The sequence below is a fragment of the Peromyscus eremicus genome, chromosome 5 (assembly GCF_949786415.1).
Source record: "Peromyscus eremicus chromosome 5, PerEre_H2_v1, whole genome shotgun sequence".
NCBI lineage: Eukaryota > Metazoa > Chordata > Mammalia > Rodentia > Cricetidae > Peromyscus > Peromyscus eremicus.
This window is the reverse complement of record NC_081420.1, coordinates 97834502-97859396: the sequence shown is the minus strand read 5'-3', so window position 1 is coordinate 97859396 and position 24895 is coordinate 97834502. Positions and strand designations below refer to the sequence as shown.

The window sequence follows — 24895 nt, the reverse complement described above, 5'->3', positions numbered from 1 at the left end:
GTGTCGTCTTCATGGCAGATTTTATTTTCAATGAAAATGATGTAAATTGTTCAATCTTCACAAGACACTTAAAGAATTGATGAGTGGTGTGTGTGCCTGTACCTATGTGTAGGTAACTGTCCTAAATGCATGCTCAGACCTGACAGTTCCTTTCTTGGATGTCTTTGTTGTCTTTCTTTGTGGAGAGACATTTGCAAAAATGTATTATAATCCATTGTGCTGGAAACCACCCAAACGATAATCAGTGGTGGAATGTCTAAATGAATCGCAGGGGACAATTATATGTAACTTACAATGAACAGCAGCTAATTGCATCTATATGTATATGTAAATATATAATATATGTTTATATATACAAATTAGGTAACAGAAGCCAGACACAGATGGGTGCACACTGGGTAATTCCATCCTTCCAAATATTATGCACCAGGTTTAACTATTGTCTTAGTTAGGGTTTCTATCGCTGTGACAAAACACCATGGCCAAAAAGCAAGCTTGGGAGGAAAGGGTTTATTTGCCTTACACTTCAGCATTGCTGTTCATCACTGAAGGAAGACAGGACAGGAACTCAAACAGGGCAGGAACCTGGAGGCAGGAGCTGATGCAAAGGCCACGGAGGGGTGCTGCTTATTTACTGGCTTGCTTCCCATGGCTTGCTCAGCCTGCTTTCTTATAGAACCCAGGACCATCGGCCCAGGATGTCACCACTCACCATGGGGTGGGCCCTCCTCATTGATCACTAAGTAAGAAAGAGCCTTACATTACAGCTGAAGCTCAAGAACACTTCCTCAGCTGAGACTCCTTTGTCTGATGACTCTAGCTTGTGTCAAGTTGACACATAAAACCAGCCAGTACAACTCTTATGCTCAGGGATCTATGTTTACATTGTGAAAGACTGGGTTCTACAAAAGCAAAGTTTCCTGCAGTTGGTAGAAAGAGCTCAGCCTTGAGAGGGGGTATTGCCGTGTTTTGTTTCTTGCCCTGGGTGATTATTACACAGATCTAACCCCTGTACTGTAATAATTCATTAAGTTGTGCATTTGTGAGACACTTTTTTTTCTAATGATATTTTTATTTATTCTTTAAAAGTTTAATATTTTATTTTAATTTCTATTTATTCTTTGAACATACCATACATGTATAAAATGTCTGTTGTTCATACCTACCCTTTACTTCTTCCCCAAACCCCATTACATCTCCCTCCAAACTTCAAGTCCTTCTGATTGATTGATTGATTGATTGATTGATTGATTTATACCCATTGAGTCAAACTAGTGATTCCCATATGTGCATGGGGTCATTCATTGAGGCATGGAGAACCTGCCAGTGGCCACACTCCACTTGAAAAGTGACTCTTCCTTCCCTAGCAACTATCAACTGCCCATAGCTCCTCAGTTAGGGGTGGGGGCTTGGCAGCCCTCTCCCATCTATGCTGGAGTTGTTAACTGGCTTTATCTTTTGCAGGGACCCACAGATGCTGTGGGTTTGTGTGCAATAGTCATGTCACATCCAGACAGCATTTCATAGAACTCCTCCTCATCCTATGGCTCTTACATTCTTGCCACCTCCTCTTCCACAAAGTTCCCTTGAGCTTTGGAGTAAAGGTGGGGGTTGATATAGATGGCCCATCGATGGTTTAACAGTCATAGTTGATTATTTGGGGCCCTTTGAACTGAAATACACCTCTGCATTAACCAATAACATTGTAATAAGAAGTGTCTCTTCTCTGGATGTAAGTACAAATATTTAGAAGGCAGTTTGACAATATGACCATTTTGAAGAACAGCATAAATATGTTCTTCTCTATGACTTCTGCAGCCTTGGGTTTGGGCCGTGTTTACAGTACAGGCATGAATTCCCTCCTGTAGAGCAGGCGTCGGGTTGGGTCTAATCAAGAGAGCGATTGGTTACTCCATCAATAGTCTTTCCACTTTTGCATCAATAGCACATCTCGCCTGTGAAGTTGGTATTGTAGCATTCGGGGTCCAGTGCTGGATAAGACTATCGATGTGTTTTCTCTTCTAGAACCCTGCATAGCACATCTGACTGCTATGAAAGCTATCCAGGAGGGAAAGAGACTCTGGGTCAGTTCAAGATCAAGTTTTCTATGTCCTGCAACCAGTGTATGGTGTCTTCAGCAGTAGAGTTTTACCATTGAGTTATGATGGGCATCTAAGAGCAATAACAATGGCCTTTGTGATTTGGGGTGTCTCAGGGGAAGTAACTCATGCCTGGCACTGATATTTTCATAATTCATGTCTTCTAAGAGAAGCATTGTTCACTGATGTGGGGAATGTCCATTCAAAGTCTTTAAAAAACACACACATACCCCTACATATAATGTATATTACTTATTATGTAATACATGTGGTATATTTGTTTGTGTTTGTAATATGCTTCATAAGGCTTTATGCACCCTTACTTTTGGTTAACCCGCCTGCCATTTCCCCTTTCTCCCACTACCCCCACTTAAACCTTCAGCTCCCAGTGGTCTCCCCCATTCTTTCCTACCACATATATTCTACTGTCCCCTCTTACAGTTTCTGACTTGGATTGCGACATCAGAGGTTCCCCAATAGCTTCTTGACGCGTACTTTAGTTTGTCTAAGGCCCCTCATTTCCGCGTGTCCATCACTTCCCTATGTGCTTGAGCGCCTCTGCACCCAGAGTTACCCTTCTCTCTCACTTCACCTGCATCCCCTTCACTAAATGCACCTCCTTTCCAACGGCCAGTTTCTGGTTTCCTAGTTTCCACATGTAGTCCATATTAAACACACAAAAAAGATTTGGAGAGAAGGCCCTCATACAACAATTGTCTTTTGAGTTTGAGTGACTTCACTCAGTATAATTTTTTCATTTCTATCCATATATCTGCAAATTTCATAATTTAGTTTTTAACAGTTATGTAATAGTTAGTTGTGTATATGTACCATAATTTTGTTATCCATCCATCAGCTGATGGACATCTAGGTTTATTTCATTTCATAGTTATTGGGAATAGAGCGGCAGTGAACATGTATGTGCAGTTATCTCTGTAGTAAGACATAAAGTCATTTGAGTATATGCCCAGGAGTGGTATAGCTGGGTTATATAGTAGACCATACATACAACTACATTTATCCACCACTACCTCCCTCCAACTCTACCTGTATGAGAGGCATTTTCCTACATGAACATTTCAAGTTAAAATATTTTAAAAGACACCATTTTATCTTTTTTTTTTTTTAATTTTTATTTTGCAATACAATTAAGTTCTACATACAGGCACAGATTCCCTTGTTCTCCCCCCTCACGCCCCCCTCACCTTCCCCCCAGCCCGCCTCCCATTCTAATCTCCTCCAGGGCAAAGCCTTCCCCACAGACTGAGATCAACCTGGTGGACTCAGTCCAGGCAGGTCCAGTCCCCTCCTCCCAGGCCGAGCCAAGCGACCCTGCATAGGCCCCAGGTTTCAAATAGCCGACTCATGCAATGAGCACAGGACCCAGTGCCAGTGCCTGGATGCCTCCCAAACAGATCAGGCCAATCAACTGTCTCACCCACTCGGAGGGCCTGATCCAGTTGGTGACCCCTCAGCCATTGGTTCATATTTCATGTGTTTCCTTTTGTTTGGCTATTTGTCTCTGTGCTTTATCCGACCTTGGTCTCAACAATTCTCTCTCATATAAACTCTCCTCATTCTCACCATTTTATCTTTTATCCACCTTATTGAAATATAAATCTGAATGTATCATCTGTTCAATCAAATGACAATAATTTTTATTTACTCAGCATGGGCAGATATACAGCCAAGCTCAAAATCCAGTTAGATTTCTGGGTGCCTGTAACCATATACTAGTCTGTCTGTCTGTCTCCCCTTCTCTCTCTTTCTTTCTCTTCTCTCTCTCCCTTCTTCTTTCCTTCTCTACCTTCATTTTTTCTACATTTGGTCTGTAATTCACTATGTAACCTAGGCTGGCCTTGAACTCATGGCATTCCTCCTGCCCCAGCCTCCTAAGTGCTAAGATTGTAGGACTAAGCCACCACACCCAGGTCCATGATCTTATTTGTAATCAATTAACACAGTACTTTTGTGCATAGTGATTACTCTAATAGTGTCATCTAGGGGATATAGCTAATTCATATTTATACCTACACTCTATATCTAGGAAGATATTTACTATATTTACTATTCATGGGACTGTAGAAGCTTAGATGTCCCAGAATTTGCCCCCTGCAGACTGAAGGTCCAGAGAAGGTGTGCTTTGAAAGCTGAGGACTGGGTATCCAGTGGGATCGATTCCAGTCTACATTTGATAGCTTGAAAACCAAGAGCACCAATGGCAGGAGAGGGTTGATGTGCCAGGTCAGAAGTCAGCCTGAGGAGGGTGAGGTGGGGCCCTCAGTGCATTAGCTGCTGCCCCAATAGTCCTCCAAGTCCAGTGCTAATCTCTTGAGACACACTCAGAAGTACCACTCAGCCATGGGTCTGGGTATCCTGTGGTCCACTCAACTAGACACACAGATCGATTTTCACATCTACTCTCTACTAAATAAATTGCAGGAAAAGTGAACCCCTGTGAGAAAGTAATCTATTTTGCAGCTATAACTTTTTAATTTTGTATATTTTTTATTTTTTGAAATGAAAATATAATTAAATCATTTCCTTTCTTCTCTTTTCTCTTTCCACCCCTTCCAATGCACTCACTTACTCTTGCTCAAATTCAAATTTATGGCTTCTATTTCTTTAAATATATGCATATATATATATATACATATATATTCCTAAGTATATAAATGTAACATGATCAGTTTGTATAACGTTATTTGTTTAGGCAGTCATGTTGGTGAGACTTCCTGACAGTTCTAGGAGATGAAGTCTCACAGCAAACGTTTTTGTTCCTCTGGCTCCCTCTTTCACTATGATATGTGAAACCTTAGATGCAGGAATTGTGTTGTAGATGTATCGGTTGGGGCTGGGCACCACAAGGTCACTTGTTCTCTGCATTTTGGTCACTTGTGTTTTTCTGTAATGTTCTTCATCTGTTTCAAGGAGATATTTCTTTGTTGAGGGATGAGAGCTATACTTACCTGGGGGGTATAAGGGTAAATACTTAGACTGTAGTTAGGAATTATGTAAGTTTAGTAAAGTGGCTGTTGTAGGTTCTCCTCCAAGATCCATGACCTCACTAGCCTTGGGTAGTTGGCTAGTTTCCACCACTGGACATGATTTCCCTCTTGTTGAACAGGCCTTAAGTCCTATTAGGAAGCCGTTGGTTACCCCCAGGGTGTGTGTACCACTATCACTCCCTTAGGGGATATCATGCCATGCTGGTTCATTGTCTCAGTTCATAAGCATCATAGCTGGGTAGGACTCTTAGTTGCTTCCCTCCTTTGGAAGTTTGAGTGGCATCATGTGGTACCATGAAAATTAGTCCTCAGGGAGAAAGCTTTCAAGTCAGAACCATCTTGAGTCTATGTCTTGTGTCTGAATTTAATAGTGTGTCCAGGTTCTTGCTATTACGAATAATGCTGATATGAACATAGTTGAGCATGTGTCCTTGTGGTAAGATTGAGCATTCCTTGGGTATATGCCCAAGAGTTAGTAGTGTGTCTTCCACAATAGGCATTTAACTTCCATTTCTGAGAGGCAACAGGGCCAACCGAAATTGGCTGTTCTGGGACAGCCCTAAACAACAACTCAAAAGGAGGGTTCTCATATCTTGTATTGAGGGCTTTGTTAGATAGTCAGTAGCTCTTAAAGGGAATATTGTCAGCCCAGATGTATTATATATAAGCTCAGGTAGATAGACAATAATATGATTTAATATGCATATATGAAGATTTGGAGCTTGGAACCACAGATCAGAGAACATGCCGTTTGTCTTTCTGGGTCTAGGTTACCTCACTCAATATGATCTTTTCTAGGTTCATCCATTTGCCTGAAAATGTCATGGTTTAATTTGTCTTCACAGTTTAATAGTATTCTATAATGTGTGTGCACTATGCTTTCACAATCAGCTTATCAGTTGGAGAACATTTATGTTGTTTCCATTTCCTACCTACTGAGAATAGAGCAGGAATGAACATGGCTGAGCAAGTACCTGGAGTGGGAGTCATTTGGGCAGATGCAGAGGAGTGGTCTAACTGGGTCATGTGGTAGATTTAGTTTTAGCCTTTTGAAGGTTCTCCACACTGATTTACAGAGTGGCAGAACCAGTCTGCAGTCCCAGCAACAACGAAAAAGGGGTCCCCTTCCCCACTTCCTCTCCAGCATTTGTTGTTGGTTCTTCGATTGATCTTTGCCATTCTGATTAGGGTAAGATGAAATCACAAAGTTGTTTTGACTTGTGTTTCTCTAATTGCTTGGGATAGTGGTGTGTGTGTGTGTGTGTGTGTGTGTGTGTGTGTGTGTCTGTCTGTCTGTCTGTCTGTCTGTCTGCATATGTGTGCATACTCACATGCACATGTGGAGGTAAGAGGTTAACATCAGGTATCTTTATTGCTCTCTACCCTAGTTTGTGAGGCAAAGCCTCTCCCTGAACCTAGAATTCATTGGTTGGCTAACTGCTGGCCCCAAGTTCTGGGGATCCACCTGGCTCTTTCTCTTCCTCTTGCTAGGGTTGCAGGTACTCACCACCATGCCTGGCCTTTACATGGGTGATGGGATCCAAACACAGATCCTCGTGCTTATTCTGCAGCTACTTTACCAACCAAGCCATCTAGCCAGCCCTAGAACTGTAATTCTTATAGTCATGATGTTAGTTGCAAAATTAAATGCATAAATGAAAACACCATACTGAAACTATTTTGCACAATTAATATGATAAAATACAGTTTTGGTTTTTTTTTTAGTGATGTGAGTTGGAGGTCACAGGCTACAACAAGATCACTTGGCAGCTTCCTTTCTCTCTTGTTACCTTCTTCCTAGGTGACTTTTAGTTTGCTGTTTGACTTTCCAGTGTGTCAAGTCTAGAAGCTTCTAAAGTTTAAACAAGTTTTCAACACTTGATACTTCTTCTTTGTAATTTGACCTCAGAAAAGTTGCTTTTCTTTGTATATCTGAATCTTCCTTTTCTCCAACATGGGTCAAATAAGAAAATTCCTTCTGAAAGTTCTCTCTTTGATCTACCTGAGATACAAGAAGTCACACGTCCTGCAGAGACACGTTGTTGTCCACAGATATTCAAGGAGAAGGGAGCAGAGGCCAACATCAGAAATAATCCACTTTTAAAGATATCAAACAAATAGAAAACCAAGAAGCTTTAGAGACAGGAGCATAGCAGAAGATGAAGCCGGATTATAAAATGAAAATTAATCTTTTACTCAATGTCCAAAGAAACCCCGCTTCACACCAAAAGTCATGTTGTATTGACTGCAATATTTTCCATTTGATCCTTTCTTGCTAGCTTGGTATTCAGCATCACAACCCACCATGGAAGAGTGCCCCCCACCCCCACCCAACACAACTGTAGAAGCAGAGGTTGAAGATGTGTGGGTGGGTGTCAACTCTCACATTTACATTCAGCAAGCAAGATTAATCAAACAGAATTTTCTTCTCTTTAGACTTTCTTCTTCTTGCTGTTTTGGTTTTAACCAAACTGTTAAACAAGGGTAACACCAAGAGCAGTTAGTTATATGCCAGGTGCTGGGCAAAGAGCACTTTACAGCTACCATCACATGTAATCTTTTTTAATAATCCCCTGAAGTGCATAGGCAGTTTCCAAGATGGCTCCCAGTTATCCCGAATCCCAATATTTATGTCCTGTTGTGGGATGATCTGCTTGGCCAGATGTGTAAATGATTGTGTGACTTTTGGATTAAAAGTAACATTGTATTTATGCTTCTGTATGAGCTCTTACATTGCTTATGCCTGTCTCTATGCTTTGGGGACACTCAAGCAGTCCTGATGAAGAGGTCTATGAGAGGAAGGATTGAAGCCTTGCACTGATAACCAGGCCCGACTTTCCAGCTCTATGAGTGAGCCATCTTGAATTTTTTAACCCTCGTGAAGCCTTCAGATTATGCAGCCTCAGTTCCATCTTTGACTACAACATCACAAGAGAGCCTATTCCAAAATCACCCAGCCAAGCTTTCTACAAACTTTCAGGTCACCAGAACTTGAGACATCAATGATAACCCTAGTTCAGGGTCATGTAAACAGTGTTGTTGTGTTCTATATTTGGGAGCAGTCTGTTATGTGGCAGTGGGCAGCTATAGACTCTTTTGTCATTGTCTTTACTGAGGTCCAAGGAGATTAACTTTCAGGTATAAAGACTCCAAAACCTTTGGGCCTAGTAGAAATGAGAGTTCATTGGGGATTTGGTTTATCTTTTTTTTTTTTTCCTGAAAATAAAAAAATAACTTCTAACTGGGGAGAAGCATTTTTAATCTATCAAAGCTCTATTTGTTAAAATGTGATAGAAGGGTGTGGGTTAGTGAAATATATCATAAATGTGAAATGCAGTGTTTGGCCCCAAAGATGTTTCAAATTAGTTTAGTTCATATATTTCTCACTGTCTAGAAAGGATTTTAACATTTGTGAGAGTTAATTTTGGAGGAAATTTGCCATTTTCTGTTTCTCTTTTCTGAGAAGATGTTGGGTTTGGAAATGGAAGATGATAAAAGGGAAGACAGAGGTAATACATTTTGAGGCATTTATCATGAAAGAACAAGCATAGAGATGATGGATGGGGGCGTGATTATGGTGATCATGATAGTTATTAATGTGACAAGCACACAGCCCTGGAGCATCTGGAGACATTCACCAATTTAATAACACACATCATGAAATTCTGTTTCCCAAGCAGCCATCCATTCTGAATTTGAACTCGATCGTGAGTTCCCAGAAGTGAAGAGAATATAACTCCCTATAGAAAGTGACTGTTGTGCTTAAGAGCATCTTCTCCCAAGCATCACAAAAAGGAATCTAGTGGTACAAATATATGAAGGTAGAACTCTAGCGGAAAATCCCAAGTCCTGTCCTAAGGGCTAGCTGGGAATACATTTCCCCATCTCTTCATTATTCATTATATTTGAAAAGAAGCTATCAAGTCACAGACAGTGAGCACTTACTCAACCTAAACTTTGTGAGGTAGAAATACTAGAAGTGGAAAGTTGACATTTAAGTTAAAGAAGACAAAGCAAAGGTTGAAGTGTTTAGTCTGAGATATCTGGGCCTCCTGAAAATGCTTTGAGTGAGTACAATTCAATACCCACCCAGTTGGACAATTATCTACTGAACCCCTTCTATATGCCAATGTTATGTGATCCCTATAATCAAGGAGCTTGAATTTTAGAGCTCTAGACAGGTTCATAAGGAAATAAATGCAATGCAATGCATTTAATAATTTCATTTAGTGGTTCCAGCTTTTCCTTGCTATTGTCCTAATGCTCCTTTAGATTAGGAATGTTTACTCTGCACCATGCATTGTGTGTTAAAATTATGTAACTTGTTTTTATTTGATCCACCTGTCTCCACCTCCCCCCAGCACTGGGATTATAAGTGTGCGCCATTGTGCCTGTTTTTTATATGTGTGCGCTGGAGAATGAGCTCAGGCCCTCATGCTTGTGGCACGTATACTTCAGTGACTGAGCTGTCTCCCCATCCGTGGTAGTTTGAATAAAAATGGCCCCTATAGGTTCATATATTTGAATGCTTACCAGGGAGTGGAGCTTTTTGAAAGGATTAAAAGGATTAGGAGATGTGGAGGAAGTATGTCATTGCAGGTGGGCTTTGAGATTTCAAAAGCCCATGCCAAACCCATAGTGTCTCTCTCTCTCTCTCTCTCTCTCTCTCTCTCTCTCTCTGCCTACGGATCATGATGTAGCTCTCAGCTACTGCTCCAGTGCCTGCCTGCATGTGGCCATGCTTACCGTGATAATAACGGACTAAACCTCTGAAACTGTAAGCAAACCCCCAATTAAATTCTTTCTTTGATAAGAGTTGCCTTGGTAACAGTGTCTCTTCACAGCAATAGAATGGTAACTAAGACACTATCCTTATTAATATCTTTAATTATGAAAAATTTAAAACACATTAGAAAGTATTTGATGGACCAGCTTTAATAGTTCACAACATTCCCCATTGTCCACTCCCCCCCACCCCAGGAGCACATACAGACATACTTTTTTCTGGAGTGTTTTCAGGTCAATATCAGACATGATTTCTCTTTACTTACATTTTTTTCCTAAAAATTTGCTAATAGATAATAACTTCCTTACAAACAGTCAGGTACTATGATCCTACCTAACAATTTTTAAAGCCTATTTTAAGTTAGTTGATATATCTAGCAAGTACTAACACTAACAGAACCACTAAGCTTTGGGAATGGACGGGGTTTGATGTGATCTTATTTAGTTAAAAAATAAAAAAATACTTAGTTCATTGAACAATGACAGTTTTTATCTTTTATTAGTCATTTGGGGGCTCATAAGCCAAACGAGGTCTGTCCTTGTGCTTGGTCAGTTAAAGACTACTTCAAGTTCGGTCTCTTCTCTCCTCAAGCAATCTACTGCTGCACTAAACTTGTCTCGTTTCTGTAACTTTCCCACATTCTGAATCTGGCCTAACTGCATTCTTATAGGAGGTTCTTATTCATCCATTCCCCCTTCTCTCCATCTGCCTGCACACAGGGAGGTGTGTGTGGGGGTGTCTAGAAGCTTAGTTAGAATTAGGTCTGGGCTTTTGTTAACAGGTGGTGTTGTGGGGTGCATGAAGCCACTCATCTGCCTGGGTTTGAATCTTTCAGTGTTAAGATTGCCCCTAGTCTTTGACACCATCTTGGTAGCCTTCAATAATTTCCTTGTATAGTGTGATAGAACGTTCTAGGTTCATCTCACAGTGTGTGCCCCCAGTCTCAAATGGACCATTTCTTCTAGGAGCGGTTGGTCCTCTTAGAGGTAAATGGTATTTCAAGTTCATAATCTCAGTCTGTGGCCCATCCTTCCTGCTGGTGTTCCTTTGCTGTAGTGGGCTGGTTATTATAAAAAGAAAGCCACAATGAGCCTTCAATTCGGAAGTAAGCCAACAGGCTCTCCAGGACTGGGTATCGCTCAGTTGTAGAATACATGCTTAGCATGCACATGCTCTGAACTTGGTCCTCAGCACCCAAAATATTTTTATGCAAAGAGATATAGGCTTTCTAATACAAGGACCTTTTCCAATGTATTAGTTTTTATGATGAGACACTTGGCTCCTAACAATACTGATATAAACACTTACTTTTAAAATACTAAATATGTCATACTAATAGTATGACAATACACAACCATTGAGTGGACAGTAAGATTTCTGTGCTGCTTTCTCTGTCTTCCCAGTAAATCCCAAGAAGGATATACCAGTCCAGATGCAGTTCTGGGGTCAGCTGGAGTCATTGTTTTCTCTTGAGTTTGTAATGCAGCTTGATGTACAGAAAGGTTCATTTGTTTGGTTTCTTTTCAAATTTTAAGAATTGATTTTTCTCCCCTCTTGGTTCTCTGATATGTAAAACATTTGCACAGCTCAGAAGTCCACAATGGGGGTGCGTCCTATCTGTTCTACCGTAATCCACACATCTCTCTATAGGTTGCCAGGCTCATTGTTGTGTATGCCATCTCATATATCATTTGGATAGGATCCTAGAACAGTGGTGCTGGGCACATACATGCATATACATAAACCCAAAATATATGTGGATACATTTTGTTGGTCATATTAGGAAGAATATATAATATATTTAGACTTTTGGAGACATAACATGAAATTTTGTGGTATATTTCATAACACCATGTTAACTCTGTTACTATAATTGTATAAGCAAGATATGTTAGTTTCTTTCATAGATTTTTAATTCTTGTTGTTCATTAAGAAGAGAGTTTTATTTGTGTTGTTGTTGTTGTTGTTGTTTTGCTTTGTTGTGATAGGGTCTCACTCTGTAGCCCAGCCTGGCCTGGAGTTTACTATGTGATCCAGACTTTTTCCAGACTCATGTTACACCTCTTGCCTCAGCTCCTTAGGAACTGGACTACAGCTGAGAACCTCCATGTCCAACTCAGAAAGGTTTACATTTTTCTGGGATATGTTTAATTTCCAGTTTTATCATATTGTAACCAGAGTATTTATTACTCATAACATCTGTAGATTATGGAAACCTACTGCCATTTTATTCCCTAATATATGATCGATTTTTTCACAACTGTTTCCTTTGCTCTTGAAGCAGTATATTTTATATCATTAAGATGTATCATTTCATATGCATCCCTGAAACTAATAAATTCTATTGTTCAAATCTGATATAATTTTGCTTATTTTTTTGTCCAGCTAACATGCCTTTTACTGCAAGTCAATATTAAAAATTGATAATTTGTGCTTGTGCATCTCTGTACATCTATAATTTCTGCTTTTATTGATTGATGTTTTTGCATTATCTTACAAATAACTATTCCTTTCTTTATTATATCTTTTTTTAAGTATGAAGCATGGCTTTTAGCACTGTACCAGTTTCCTCTTTGTTTTATTTAATCCTTTAAAAATATTCCACTCTTAAATGAGAATTGTAATCCTTACTTCTTATAAACAATGGGTATATACAGTGTTAGGTCTCTCTATGGTATCCCTGCTTTTTTATTGCTGATAAAGTTACCTCTCAAAGACAGAATTCCCCTCACTGAATAAAATTTGAAGGATGTTCAGGATAGTGAAAGACACTCATGGACCAATAATAGGAGATATGAAATGTTTATTACCTACACGATGGAGCTTCCCAAGAGAGCTGAGCAAACCTCAAGCCTGTATGCTCCACTACTTTCTTTTATATTAAATCCTTTATAATGCCTCTATTATTTAGCTACTGCTGCATAACAGAGTGTCCAAGTAGTAGTATAAAACAGTGGGTATTTATTTTCCTCACAGTTCCTGTCTTAAAAATCTGGATGGGACATACCTGAATGCCCCTGTCTGGGCCTCTCTCATCCAGGGCCAGGCATACAGTTGACTGGATGCAGCTCTGTCTAGAAGCCACCTTCAGCTCATTCAATGGCTGCCAGTGGGCCTCAGAAGACCCATTTTTAAGCACATTCACACTGTTGCTGCAGGCCTCGTTCACAGTTCACTTCACAGTATGGTTCTCTATGTAGGCTTCTGGACTACCCAACAATGTGGCAGATAGTGATCTGATAGAGAAAGAGCCAGAGGGTACCAAGATAGGCCTGTAGAATAGCACCCCACTGCTCAGACTGTGTTGTGTTTTCAGAAGTGCCCAAGCTTGTATTCAAGGGAGAAATGATTCAAGTACATACACAAATGCCGGGAAACAGATATTACAGACTTAGGGTTCACAGGCTTTCTGTAATAATCCCCTTTGTGTTCCTTTATACTGACTGGTCAGTTTGATGCCTGCCTATGATGTGTGCAGTACTCGATGATCTGATTCTACTTCTTGCTTTCTCTTTTTCCCTTCCATCCTCAAAGTCCATTCCTTTTACTTTCTCAGAAAATGTTTGCATGCTTTGCCTCGTGTCCTCAACTTCATTTCAATTTTAGCTGAACAGCTGAACACAAGAAACATCCGTTGCCAGTCTCTTGGCTGAAATTCTTCAGTTCTTTGACTGGATAAACTTCATTTTCTAGTAGACTCCTCAGGAAGATGTGATGGCTAATCTCGGTTGTCAACTTGATTACATCTAGAATAAATTAAACCCACACACTGCTGTGCATGCCCATGAGGGATTTTCTTAGGCTATTTGAATCAGGAAAACCCACCCCCAAGCTAGGTCACACCTTCTGGTGGCGGTCTTCATCAAAGGACATGGAAGAACAAAGCTTTGCCTTTTGACTGCTCATTCTCACTCTCATTGGCAAGTCCATCTTTGCTGCTGTGGCATTACTTCTTGGGTGTTAGAACCTACTTTTAACATAGACTGAAGATATCGGCTCTCTAGGACTCCAGCACCAGATCAGGACTGCTGAGACATCCAGCCTTGTAGACTGAACAGCTATCCAATTCTTGGTCTTCCTGTTGTGAAGGACATTGCTGGACTACCCAAACTACATCCTGTAAGCCAGCCTAATAAATCCTTTTTTGGTGTGTGTGTGGTGGGGGTGGTTCATTCTATTGGTGCTGTTCCTTTAGAGAACCCTGACTAATACAGAAGGGATCTTGCCTGGAGTCTTCCCTGGGTTTTTCTATGATCAGATGTTTTTTTCTGGAGCTTCAATAACTTAAGAACTTAACTCAGTCTTTGGCTTGCTCTTTAAAAACTGTGAGGGGCTTCCCTGGTTGCTTACCACTTCTTCTAGCTGTACAGTACTTGCTCTGAGCTCTGGGCTCCTGAGCAGCCATCTCCCTCCACCTGCCATAGTGATGCTCTTCTAGGACCTCACCTGCCCTGAAGAGCTGCTCTCTGACATTTACGAGATCCAGGAGACCTCTGGCTGACTGCACCTGGACATAGAGATGTTTGGGGAACAGAGGGAGACATAGTGGAAACGCCTCCACCAAAGGCCTGCGAGCAACCGTACCAGAAGCACAGAACTGAGTAGTGTTTGTTGATATCGTCGTGAACCGTCACTTAAAGGAAACCAGTGCCATGTAAGAAATATATAATGATTGCATGAAATCACTCAAAGGCAAACTTGAAGGACAGAGACCAGAAAGATCAAAACCTTTTCTGACAGGGCCTGCAGAATTTCAGTAACTATCAGTTTTTTATTGGTGAAAATATGAATCCAGACAGCACAGCTGTACTCCTGGACTACCATGAGGATGTTTGACGCCATCTGTGATTTTCTCTAAGAGTGGCTTAGATATGGAAAAATGCTAATGAGTTGGCCAATTACCTCGCATCTATCACCTGTCATCAGAACCGGCCGCTGCCTGCCATCCCCACAATGCCAGGACTTAAGACAAATGAGACCGATGTCATTTTGAGCTCTTCATATATTTTTTTTACCATAATTTGTTTAGAGCAGAGCCATTGTGTTTATGTTTTATTTTGTTTGAAAAAAAAAAAAGCATGTCACATAGGCTATGTGAAAGTGTATTCAAACTAAAAAAAAATTGGTGGAGGGGAGGAAAGGATGCCACACTGTTGCATAAGTTCATAAGTCACTCTAAAAGGTCCAGTGACTGCTGGATCTGCACAACTGGCTACTGGCAAAATGAGCTCCACTGGGTGACTTCATCCAGACTCATTACCTGAATGAGCAGGTGAAATATGTCAAAGAACTGGGTGACCATGTAGCCAACTTGCACAAGATGGGAGCCCCCAAATCTGGTATGCAGAGCATCTCTTTGACAAGCACACCCTGGGACACACTGATCACAAGAGCTGAGCTGACTTCCCCAAAGCCGTGAAGACACAGGGAGAGTTGTTATAGCACGTGGATTTACAAGTGACATATTCATGGCTATAACATTTAAATCTTTCCCAGAACTTTCTTTTTCTCCCTTTTGTCTCCTCTTGCTTGCTCTTTTCTTTTTCTTTTTGATCTCTACTCAGCTGTAAAGAGCAGAAGCCCATGTTTAATGTGTTTGTATGGTTGATTGTCCTGAGGGGGATCTTGGAACTTAGTGGATCAAGCAGCAGATGGCATAGGATCCTTAGTGGGCAGTGTCTGTTTATTGTGTTTGGAAGTTAAACATGGCAAACTGAGGGAGTGGCTTGTGTGTTCATGTCTTCCTGATCAGAAAAGCCCGTAGTTGGCCTAAAAATGGATTCTTGACCTTGAGATAAGACTACATGTAGTCACATGGAATACAACTACTTGTTTTTAGTTTTCCTTGTTTTTTTAATTAATTATTTTTTTTTTTTTACAATTCCTTGTGTAATGTTTTTGTTTTAAACATTTGACATAGTTTTGAAGATGATTTTCTTAGCTTTCCCATGTATGAAAAAGCCATAAATAATGTATGACATGGAGTAGAGAGATGGCTCAGTGGGTAAGAGCATTGGCTGCTCTTCCACAGGACTCAGGTTCAGTTCCCAGTACCTACAGGGTGGCATAGAACCATCTGTAATTCCAGTTCCAGGGGACTCAGCACCCTCTTTTGGCCTCTATGGGCATCTGCATGTATATACAGTGTGCAGATATACATCCAGGCAAAACACCCTACATGTTAAATTGTATGACCCGAATACAGGAAGTAACTGATATCTGCTCTAACCCCGCCCCCTTATCTTTAGGTGAACAACGGAAATACCTGAAAATGACAAGTAAAAGAATTGAGGAATCTATGGGGGCTGTGCAGAGGGGGCTGGCCAAGGTGATCACAGGACTGCAGAGCAAAGTCTTGCCTCCCATGAGCCCAAAGGTGGTCACAGAGGAAGAAGTGAACCGGATGGTAATGTATCAAGGAATTTCTGTGGAAGATACTTAGTGCAGTATCCTTGGGACAATGTTATTTTGTTCTTTCAGAATATCAGAGAATCACTGTTAATATCATATCAGCTACAAGTGTGTTGGAGAGCATAAATGCCTTCCAAAGCTGGAGAAGTTCTTAAGCTGCATATGTTCTTCAAGGTGCAGGGTTGGACTGAGTAATCAGTTGGAATAAGAGTTTCTAAGTCCGTTTTCTGTTCCTATAGCAGAATGTTAGAAACTGGACAACTTATAAAAAAAAATGAAGTTTGTTTTTGCTTGCAGTTGTAGAACCTACTCCAGCGCTGGGTAGCTCCATCTGGTAATGGCCCCATGCTGCAAGTACCTATGTGTGTGTGTGTGGGGGGGGGGGAGATTAAGGGAGCTAAACTCCAAGAGAACCATTAATTCATTCACTAGGGCTCTGACACATGAACTTGGGGACACACCCAAATCATGTAATGATGTGAATAAACTTACCAAACTTTTCTGAATGATAGGTAGAGCCATGTGAACTGCCGTGTGTGTACTTCAACCTTTTCTGAATGGTAGGTAGAGCCACGTGAACTGCCATTCATGTAGTTCAGTTACAGTCAAATACCAGAATCTCATACGACTCAGCCTAATAATCTGTTATTCATGCACTGGCAAGAGTTGTTTTTGTAATTTGTAAGGCACAGAGCATTAAAAAAGAATGACTAGTATGTGGGAAAATACGTAGTTTTCTTTTAAAATAAAAATAGGTGTATTTCTAATGAGTGAAAAAAATGTTGTGCTGGGAACTGGATTATGAACCACATGCTGTAGAAAATAGTAATAAAAAAGTGTGGTTCTGGCAATGAATGATACTGCCTATGTTTTATCCAATCTCGAGTTGCATTTGAACTAGAAAAATGAAGTCAGTCATTGTGGTGGCTGCCGTTACTTATCTATCAAGGCTCTGACTTTTTGTTTTTAAGAGTTTGTTGTTTTAATTTAAACCACACTATTGCTGACACCTCTTAACACTCTGTTACTCTCATCTGTGTTCCTGTCAAAAAGAACTTAAACCAAGTTGAAAACTGTGTTAGAGGTGATTCTCAATTACAGAGAGAAGCCTTACGGAAGAGTTCTAGACTCTAACCTAAATCGGCCGACTTACGTATTGCAAGCTCTTAGAAACAGTCTTGGCATAGACTTTGCCAATGGTCGCACCCTCCTCACATGTAAAGCAGGCCTGGAACAATGAGGACTTTCTAGAACAACAGCCACAACTGCACAACAGCGACAGATTTGGGGTAGCTAATTCTCTGCTGGGCTAGTTTTATTTAAATGACAAGTTGCATGTGTTTTTTTCATAAAATTTGTAGGTATTGAAACATTTTGTGTTCTGATTTCAGTGTGTGAATGTTATTGGCTGCAAGATCCAGATCTGACTCAAGCTTACAGCTCCTGCTGAATGCATCACTGGTTTTTAAGTGGCCGGCTCACACCTCTAAGACCCTTTACATTTTACATTTCCCTTTAGCATGATGTGGTCTAGATAACACCCCAGCGCTCTGCTTGCCTGATCTGTAGGTTCAGAAACAGAGCTGTCTCCAGCTCCTCAGCTTTGATTCTTGGAAGTTGTTTTGTTGTGTGTGTTTTGTGGTTTGTTTTGTTTTGTTTACAGATGTAGAGCTGTCTTTTCAGAAACCTCTTATGAGCATGGGTGTTCTGCTCTTTGGGCAGATTCCTGTGTAGTTCCTTGACTTATTTTCTCTAGGGTTTCACTGTGTGCTTCCCTCAAAACTGGATGGGATGGGCTAGTGCATGTCACTTTCAGTTGCTGTACAAAGACCTCAGAAGTGCCTGGGATTTCTCGTGTATAATTTAGTCATCTTCAATATTTTATAAGGGAACTTAGTGACATTCCACAATTATCCTGAAAGCTGCACATACAAATTATTCATTACTGGTGCTTAGGAGAACACTTCCTCAGACTAACCATGTTTGAACTGGGCTCTTGTTGGATTCTAGCTGACACCCTCAGAGTTCCTGAAGGAGATGTCCCTCACTACAGAGCAGAAACTGGCAAGTACGCGAATTATATGCCGGCCACAGATCATCGAACTCTTAGATATGGGAGAAACAACACACCAAAAGGTACAGCAACGGCTGGAGGGATGGCTCTGTGGTTAAGAGGGATTGTGGCTCTTGCAGAGGACCCAGGTTCAGTTCCCATGTCAGACAGCTCCCACTGCCTGTACCTTCAGCTCCAGGAGATCTAATGCCCTCTTCTGGCCTCTAAAGGCATTGTACTCATGTGCATACCCCCCCCCCCCAAACACATGCACATAATTAAAAACCAGAATACAGTCTTTTAAAAGCACATCAGGCTGAGCATAAACCATGTAAATGTTCGTGACAAGAGATGCTAAATAGAAAGTAGTGTTTCTAGGCTAGCCAGTCCCTTCCGGGGACAGCTCTGTCACTTCTGTCTGTTGATCTCTGTGACCTGGTATAGTAGTTACTACAGTTAATAAGAGCAAACCTTACTTAAAATCACTTTTTACTAATTCCACTCCTATTTAGTTACTTCTGATTGGTATTGGATACAGTTGTTTACAGGGTAAGAGTAATTCCAAGAATTATATCAGCCAAGCCCAATTAAGTTATCTCCTTCATGTCACAAGCTGTTCTTCCTTCCTGAACTGCCTATGAGTGAAGAAGGGAGAGAGGGAAAGTAGGCATTTGCTGTCTGGTTTTGTGTAACACGAATTGCTAAACAGTCTTATTAATAAAAAACCCAGAGCCTGATATTGGGTAAAAACCTGAGAGATCAGAGGAATAGGAAAAGCCACAGACAACCTCACCTTACTGACACCTCAGTTTCCAAAGAGACCTACTTCCTGTATACCCACGCCTATATGCCTTTCTTTTCTGCCATCTCATTTCCTCTCTCTGCCAAGCTACATCACTTCCTGTCTGTCTGCACAGACCTCAAGACCTCTACAGTTAGTGCTGGGATTAAAGGCAAGTGCCACCATGCCTGGCTCTGTTCCCAGTGTGGCTTTGAACTCACAGAGATCCAGACGGATCTCTGCCTCCCGAGTGATAGGATTAAAGGTGTGTGCCACCAGTGCCTGACCTCTGTGTTTACTATAGTGGCTGGCTTTTCCCTCTGATCCTCAGATAAACTTCACTGGGGTGCACAAAGAAAATATCACCACATTTTGGCCCATTTCTAGGAAACTTTCAGCCTGAAAAATATCAATGTTTCATGTTTCTGTATTCTAGTGTAGACTACATGTTCTTGGCTTTAGGGGCAAATAATTATAAAAAGAAGGACTCAAGACCAGAGAGATGGCCCAGCAGTTAAGAGTTCTTGTTTCTTTTACAGAAACAGGTTCAGTTCCTGGCACCCATGTGGTGACTAATAGCCATCTGCAGTTCTGGGGCTCCAGCACCCTCCTCTGGCCTCTGTAGACACTTTGCAAACACGGCACTCACAAGTACATGCAGTCAGAGCACTCATACACAAAAAATTAAAATTAGTGGATGTTTCCAAATGTCTTATTTCCTACTTCTTAGTTAATTTCTTAAATTATATGCCTCACTTTTTCTGTATAAATTATGATACAAATCTCCACTGATGGGATGACTGCGGACGGGCCCCCCTCAAAGGGATTCCCAGCTCTTCCTGAGTTATCTGAATTACATTCCACACGAGAATGGATCTCTGAAGCCTTTCCTCTGGCTGCCTAGGACCCACAGGCCCACGCTGTGTTTAGCACTGCTGTCTTTGTTTGCTGATGGCATCTTCTTTCTCCAACAAACACCCATCACATTTGAGCGGGAACGGCATTTCCCAGAGCCATCTCACCCTCATCACGGTTTTTCCTCTCTTCTGGGGCGCTGGCAGAGCAGGCCTGTGTTGCTGGCACATTTAACCTGTCATATTTTAGTGTTATGCCCTGAGCACTGCCCTGAAGGAGGAGAAAGTGGGGTTTCCTGGCACCCCTTCCCACTCCCCAGACCACTTGGTTGTTTGTATTTGTGCTCTGGATTTGAACAATTTCTCTCCCGTTGGGAACCATTGGCCTCCATTAATTCCCTCTAGATGAACTTATAGATCTTAGCTTTATGTTTTTGATAATGTTTGTATATTGTCTTTTTAACTCAGATTTCTTTCCCATACAATTCTAAAGTTGGGTTTTCCCCTTAACCACTCCATGGATATTTTCCTTCATGATCTTCTGGCATTAAATGATGCTCACAGAAGTTGGGAAGCCAGCCCACCCCTCACCCCACAAACAACATTAACATTCCAGCCTGCACACTCAGATTGTGAATTCTTCATTCATGCTTAATATTTTACTTAGACACGACTGAGTTTTTCCCATGCCCCTGTGTTCTTGTTTTATCTGCAGGCAGTTTATTTCTTAAATTTTCCACCATTTTTCATGTTCTTCTGAGGTTTTTTTCCCTTTAGGAACATCAATTATGGATGTGTTGGGCCTTCCTTGTCTGCTCCTCTGCTCCTGGCATTGCCTCTCTAACCCACTTTTAACTTGGTGTTCATCTGTTTTATTGAAATGACACTGAGCAGGCTGTCCTCTGTGTCCCTTCCTTGCCAGCAGACTCTGGTCATCTCCGGTCATTTGAAGCCCTGTCTCTTTTCCGAATCCTGTGATCCATCAGCGTGTGAGCGATCACTCCGACTGTGCTTTCCTGACTTCATTGTGGAATCTTCTTTCCCTGGAACTCTCTGTTCTCTCCTAAATTCATTCCTAGATCAGGGCCTCCTAAACATTTATGACCCCTTTGTCTGAGAAAATGTTAAGTGACAATAGTAACATAGACATAGAAAACAGACATGTAAAACAGGCCTGGGGAAACAGCTCAGTGGGTAATAGACTTTCTGAGCAAACATGAGGCCCTGAGTTCTAATCCCCAGGACCCATGTAAAGGCAGGCATGGTAGCATATGTCTGTCTTCCCAGCATTCCCCCTGCGAGACAGGAGCAGAGACGGGAAGATCCCAAGAGCCTGTGGGCCAGCTAGCCTGGTGTGTGTGTCAGCAAATGAGACCCTCTCTGCCTGAAACAAGGTGGAGACAAGAACTGACACCCCAGAATTTCTTCTGACTTCTACACGTGTACCATGGAACACTTGAGCATGCACTGAACACACCCATACACACACACACACACATGCATACACACCATTTGCACATACTAAAAATATTTAAAAATAAAAAACTTTCAGAAAAGGTAAGTATATAAAACAAACATCTGAAAAAAACCCAAACATCTGATAATAAATTATGAAGAATGGATTTTGAAGCAATTCTTTGCCATCTTGTCATTTACTTTGATTTTTTATTGTACTTTATTTACATATGGTGTTTGCACATGTGCATGCCTAAAACTTTGGCGTGTATGTGGAAGTCCAAGGACAACTGGTGGGAGTCAGTTCTCTCCTTCCAACATGTGGGTCCCAGGAATCAAACTTAGGTCCTCAGACTTGACAACAAGTGCCTTTACTGACTAAGCCATCCTGCTGTCCCCCAATTTTAATTATTTTTTTAAATATGAAAGCAAATTTACATGCTAATGAGATGGATTTGCTTGTTTATTTTCATCAAGATTTAATCTTGGTTAAATACACTGTAGATGGTGGAGGGGATCATCAACATTTTTCAGAGTTGATACTTCAGTGTCATGACCCTCAGTGCTGAGAATGCTGCTTTTCATAAATATGAAGCACAGATGGTAGAAGTCTACTTAGGGCCATTCAGAAATGGTTAGACATTCTTCCTGAATTCCAAGCCAAAATTCATTTAATTTTTTTTTAAATGAAACTCAAATCAGCAATGGAAACAACAGATTTTAAAATCATGCAGTCTAGTCCAGATGTGCGCTAATTTGACATTTCCATATTGAGGAGTGATTGCAGAAAAATATTAAAGGTCTTTCTTTTCTGTAAGTAACCATCTCTATAAGGTCAGAAAGTGTGATCTGTCCAGTAAAAGCACTGCAGTTCATAGCATAGAATGGTCTTGAATTTGAGCTGCAGGGTTTCAGGCAGCCTTCACTGGTGTGGCACAGTGCAGCAGCAGCCACAGTGTGACATATGCACATCCGTCTCATTAGTATGCATGATGTTTAGAGCTAAGGCTGCGGTAAAACCATGAGGTGCGGCACAGGCCATTGCCGCCGGAGACACCTAAGGTCCATTATGCATTTGACTCTGAACTAATTTGGGGTCATGCATTCAGAAAACTTTTACTGTTCACAAGTTTTTCCTGACCTCTTATAGTCAGTTATGTGACCCCATATGAGGTCATGGTCCACAGGTTAGGAAGTTGTCTTAGGTGACCTTGTCAAGGAGAATGGCGTCTTGGATCCTCTTCTCTCTTGCGCTATTTATGTATTTGATGTTGGAGGCACTGGGGAGGTGCCTGGGGTGCCTCACGTCTGTTCGGCAACTGCTTTTCCACTGAGCTACATCCCCAGCCCACGTGTTTCATGCAGACCTTCTCATTTATATCTCAAGCTGCATGTCAGTCCCCCGAACTCTGGATCAAATATTCAGCTCTGTGGACAGCTGACAGTTCAAACTTGATATGCTGGAGCTCAACATGCAGACTTGTGGTCTGTCCTCAAAGCCTGTGTTTCTTTTACCTCTGCCTCCTGCAGACAGTAATTCCACTTGTCTTGTTTTCTAGGCTGCTCTTCAGAGTTATCTCTGATCTCTCTCTCTCTCTCTCTCTCTCTCTCTCTCTCTCTCTCTCTCTCTCAAAATCCAGCAGAAAGTGCTGTAAACTCCCTGACTTTCACACATATATCTTTAGTCAAACCATTTTTACCATTTCCTCAACCATTGGTCCAGTTGCTAGCATGTAGACTATCCAAATAGCAACCATGGAAACAGATTCTTCCTCCCTCCCTCCCTCCCTCCGTCCCTCCCTCCCTCCCTCCTTTCTTTCTTTGGCATGTGTATATGTAATGTGCACGTGCACGTTTATGCTTGCATGTGTGTGTGGAGGGGAGTGTGCACATGTGTGTATGCATGCACGTAGAGATTGACATGAGGTCTTGCATACATACGCCACCTTATTTATTAAGGCAAGGTCTCTCACTTGAACCCAGAGTTCACAGATGTAGTCAGTCTAGCTAGCCAGCCTGCTCCTGGGGTCACTCATCTCTGCCCTCTGAGTGCTGGGGTTGCAGGTGGCTACCATGTCTGCTGGTGTGCAACAAGCGCTTGATCCACTGAGCCACCTCTCCAGCCCTCTAGCCTGTTTCTATCTTACCTCTCCATTACCAGTAATCCACAGTGCAACATGAATGATGATAAAAACGTAAATGAGGTCTTGGCAAGATGGATCAATGGGTAAAAAAGCTTACCATCAAGCTTGATGACCTGGGTTCAATTCTCAGTTACTACCTGGTAGACACAGAGAACCAACTCCCACAAGTTGTCCTCTGGCCTCCATATACACATACAGTAAGCATTTGTTTGCAGGTATGTGCACATGTGCGCGCACACACGTGTACATGTAATTAAAATGTAAATGAGCTCATGTCCCTCTCACATTTAAATCTCCCAGTGACTTCTATTACTCCCACACAATCTAAACTTGACCCTGGGTCCTAAGGCTCAGCATCACCCTCACTGCCTCCCTCCTGACCTCTTTTCCTTCCTCTGTTTGGCACATTGACTCCTACTGCCCTTCCTTCTTACCCCTGTTCACATGCAGAACTATTTCTCATGAGAGAATGGGGCGATGGTTGCCCTGCTAAAGAATGCTATAGGACAGCCTTTCTGAGCTAGACAGATGTCTGAAGCAAGTCTGACAAAGGTTTGCAAAGGGACATTCCAATTGGAAGGAAGAGCAATTGTAAAGCCTGGGAAGGGACTCATCAGCCTTGCAAGGACAGGGCTGTTGGTGGCTCGCTTCACTATTATGTGTTCAGCATGTGGAAAGGAGCTTGGCATGTATTGGAAACTTGGTGTTTATTGGAGGACAAATTTTGTCTTCTCTGTGTCCTTGAATATTTGTTTTGTGCTTTTTTATTATTTCTCCATTATATGTTTTAAAGTATGGTGAAATGGTGTGGTTAAGATTTTCATTGCTTTGTGTGGCTGAGGATGTAGCCCAATAGTAGAGCACCAGCCTAGCCTGCTCTGGACTTACAGTCAGTCCGCAGAACCACAAAAACAAACAAGCATTGAATCTTCATTGCTTATTGGCAATACATTTCTGATACACATTCTTTATTCGAGAGCTGAGGAGATGGCTCAGTGGGTAAAGTGCTTGCCATGGAAGAAGGGTGAGGACCTGAAGTCAGACTCCTGGCACTCATGTAGATACATGCTAGGTACAGCGGCATGCATCCATAACCCCGAGCTGAGGAGGCGAGACAAGTGGATGAACAGAGAGAGTTCCCTGGCCAGTAAGAGACCCCAGAGAGTGATAGAGGAAGACACTCAACGTTGACCGCTGGCCTTCACACATACATACACACATGTGTCTACAAACACATATATCCCAACATACACGCGAAATTAAAAATTCTTCATTTGCATCCTTTTCTACTTCTTTCTCAAGTA

At 41.5% G+C, this 24895-nt stretch overlaps 1 protein-coding gene across 1 annotated transcript in view; it reads left to right on the top strand.

Annotated features, from left to right (window-relative positions):
• The window catches only part of Hydin (HYDIN axonemal central pair apparatus protein), a 362311-nt gene that overhangs the window by 21662 nt on the left and 315754 nt on the right, over positions 1-24895 (top strand). Inside the window, exons 2-3 of the mRNA XM_059264008.1 lie at positions 16142-16299; positions 18315-18440. Coding sequence (XP_059119991.1) covers positions 16142-16299; positions 18315-18440 — 284 coding nt within the window. The remainder of the gene's footprint in view (positions 1-16141; positions 16300-18314; positions 18441-24895) is intronic.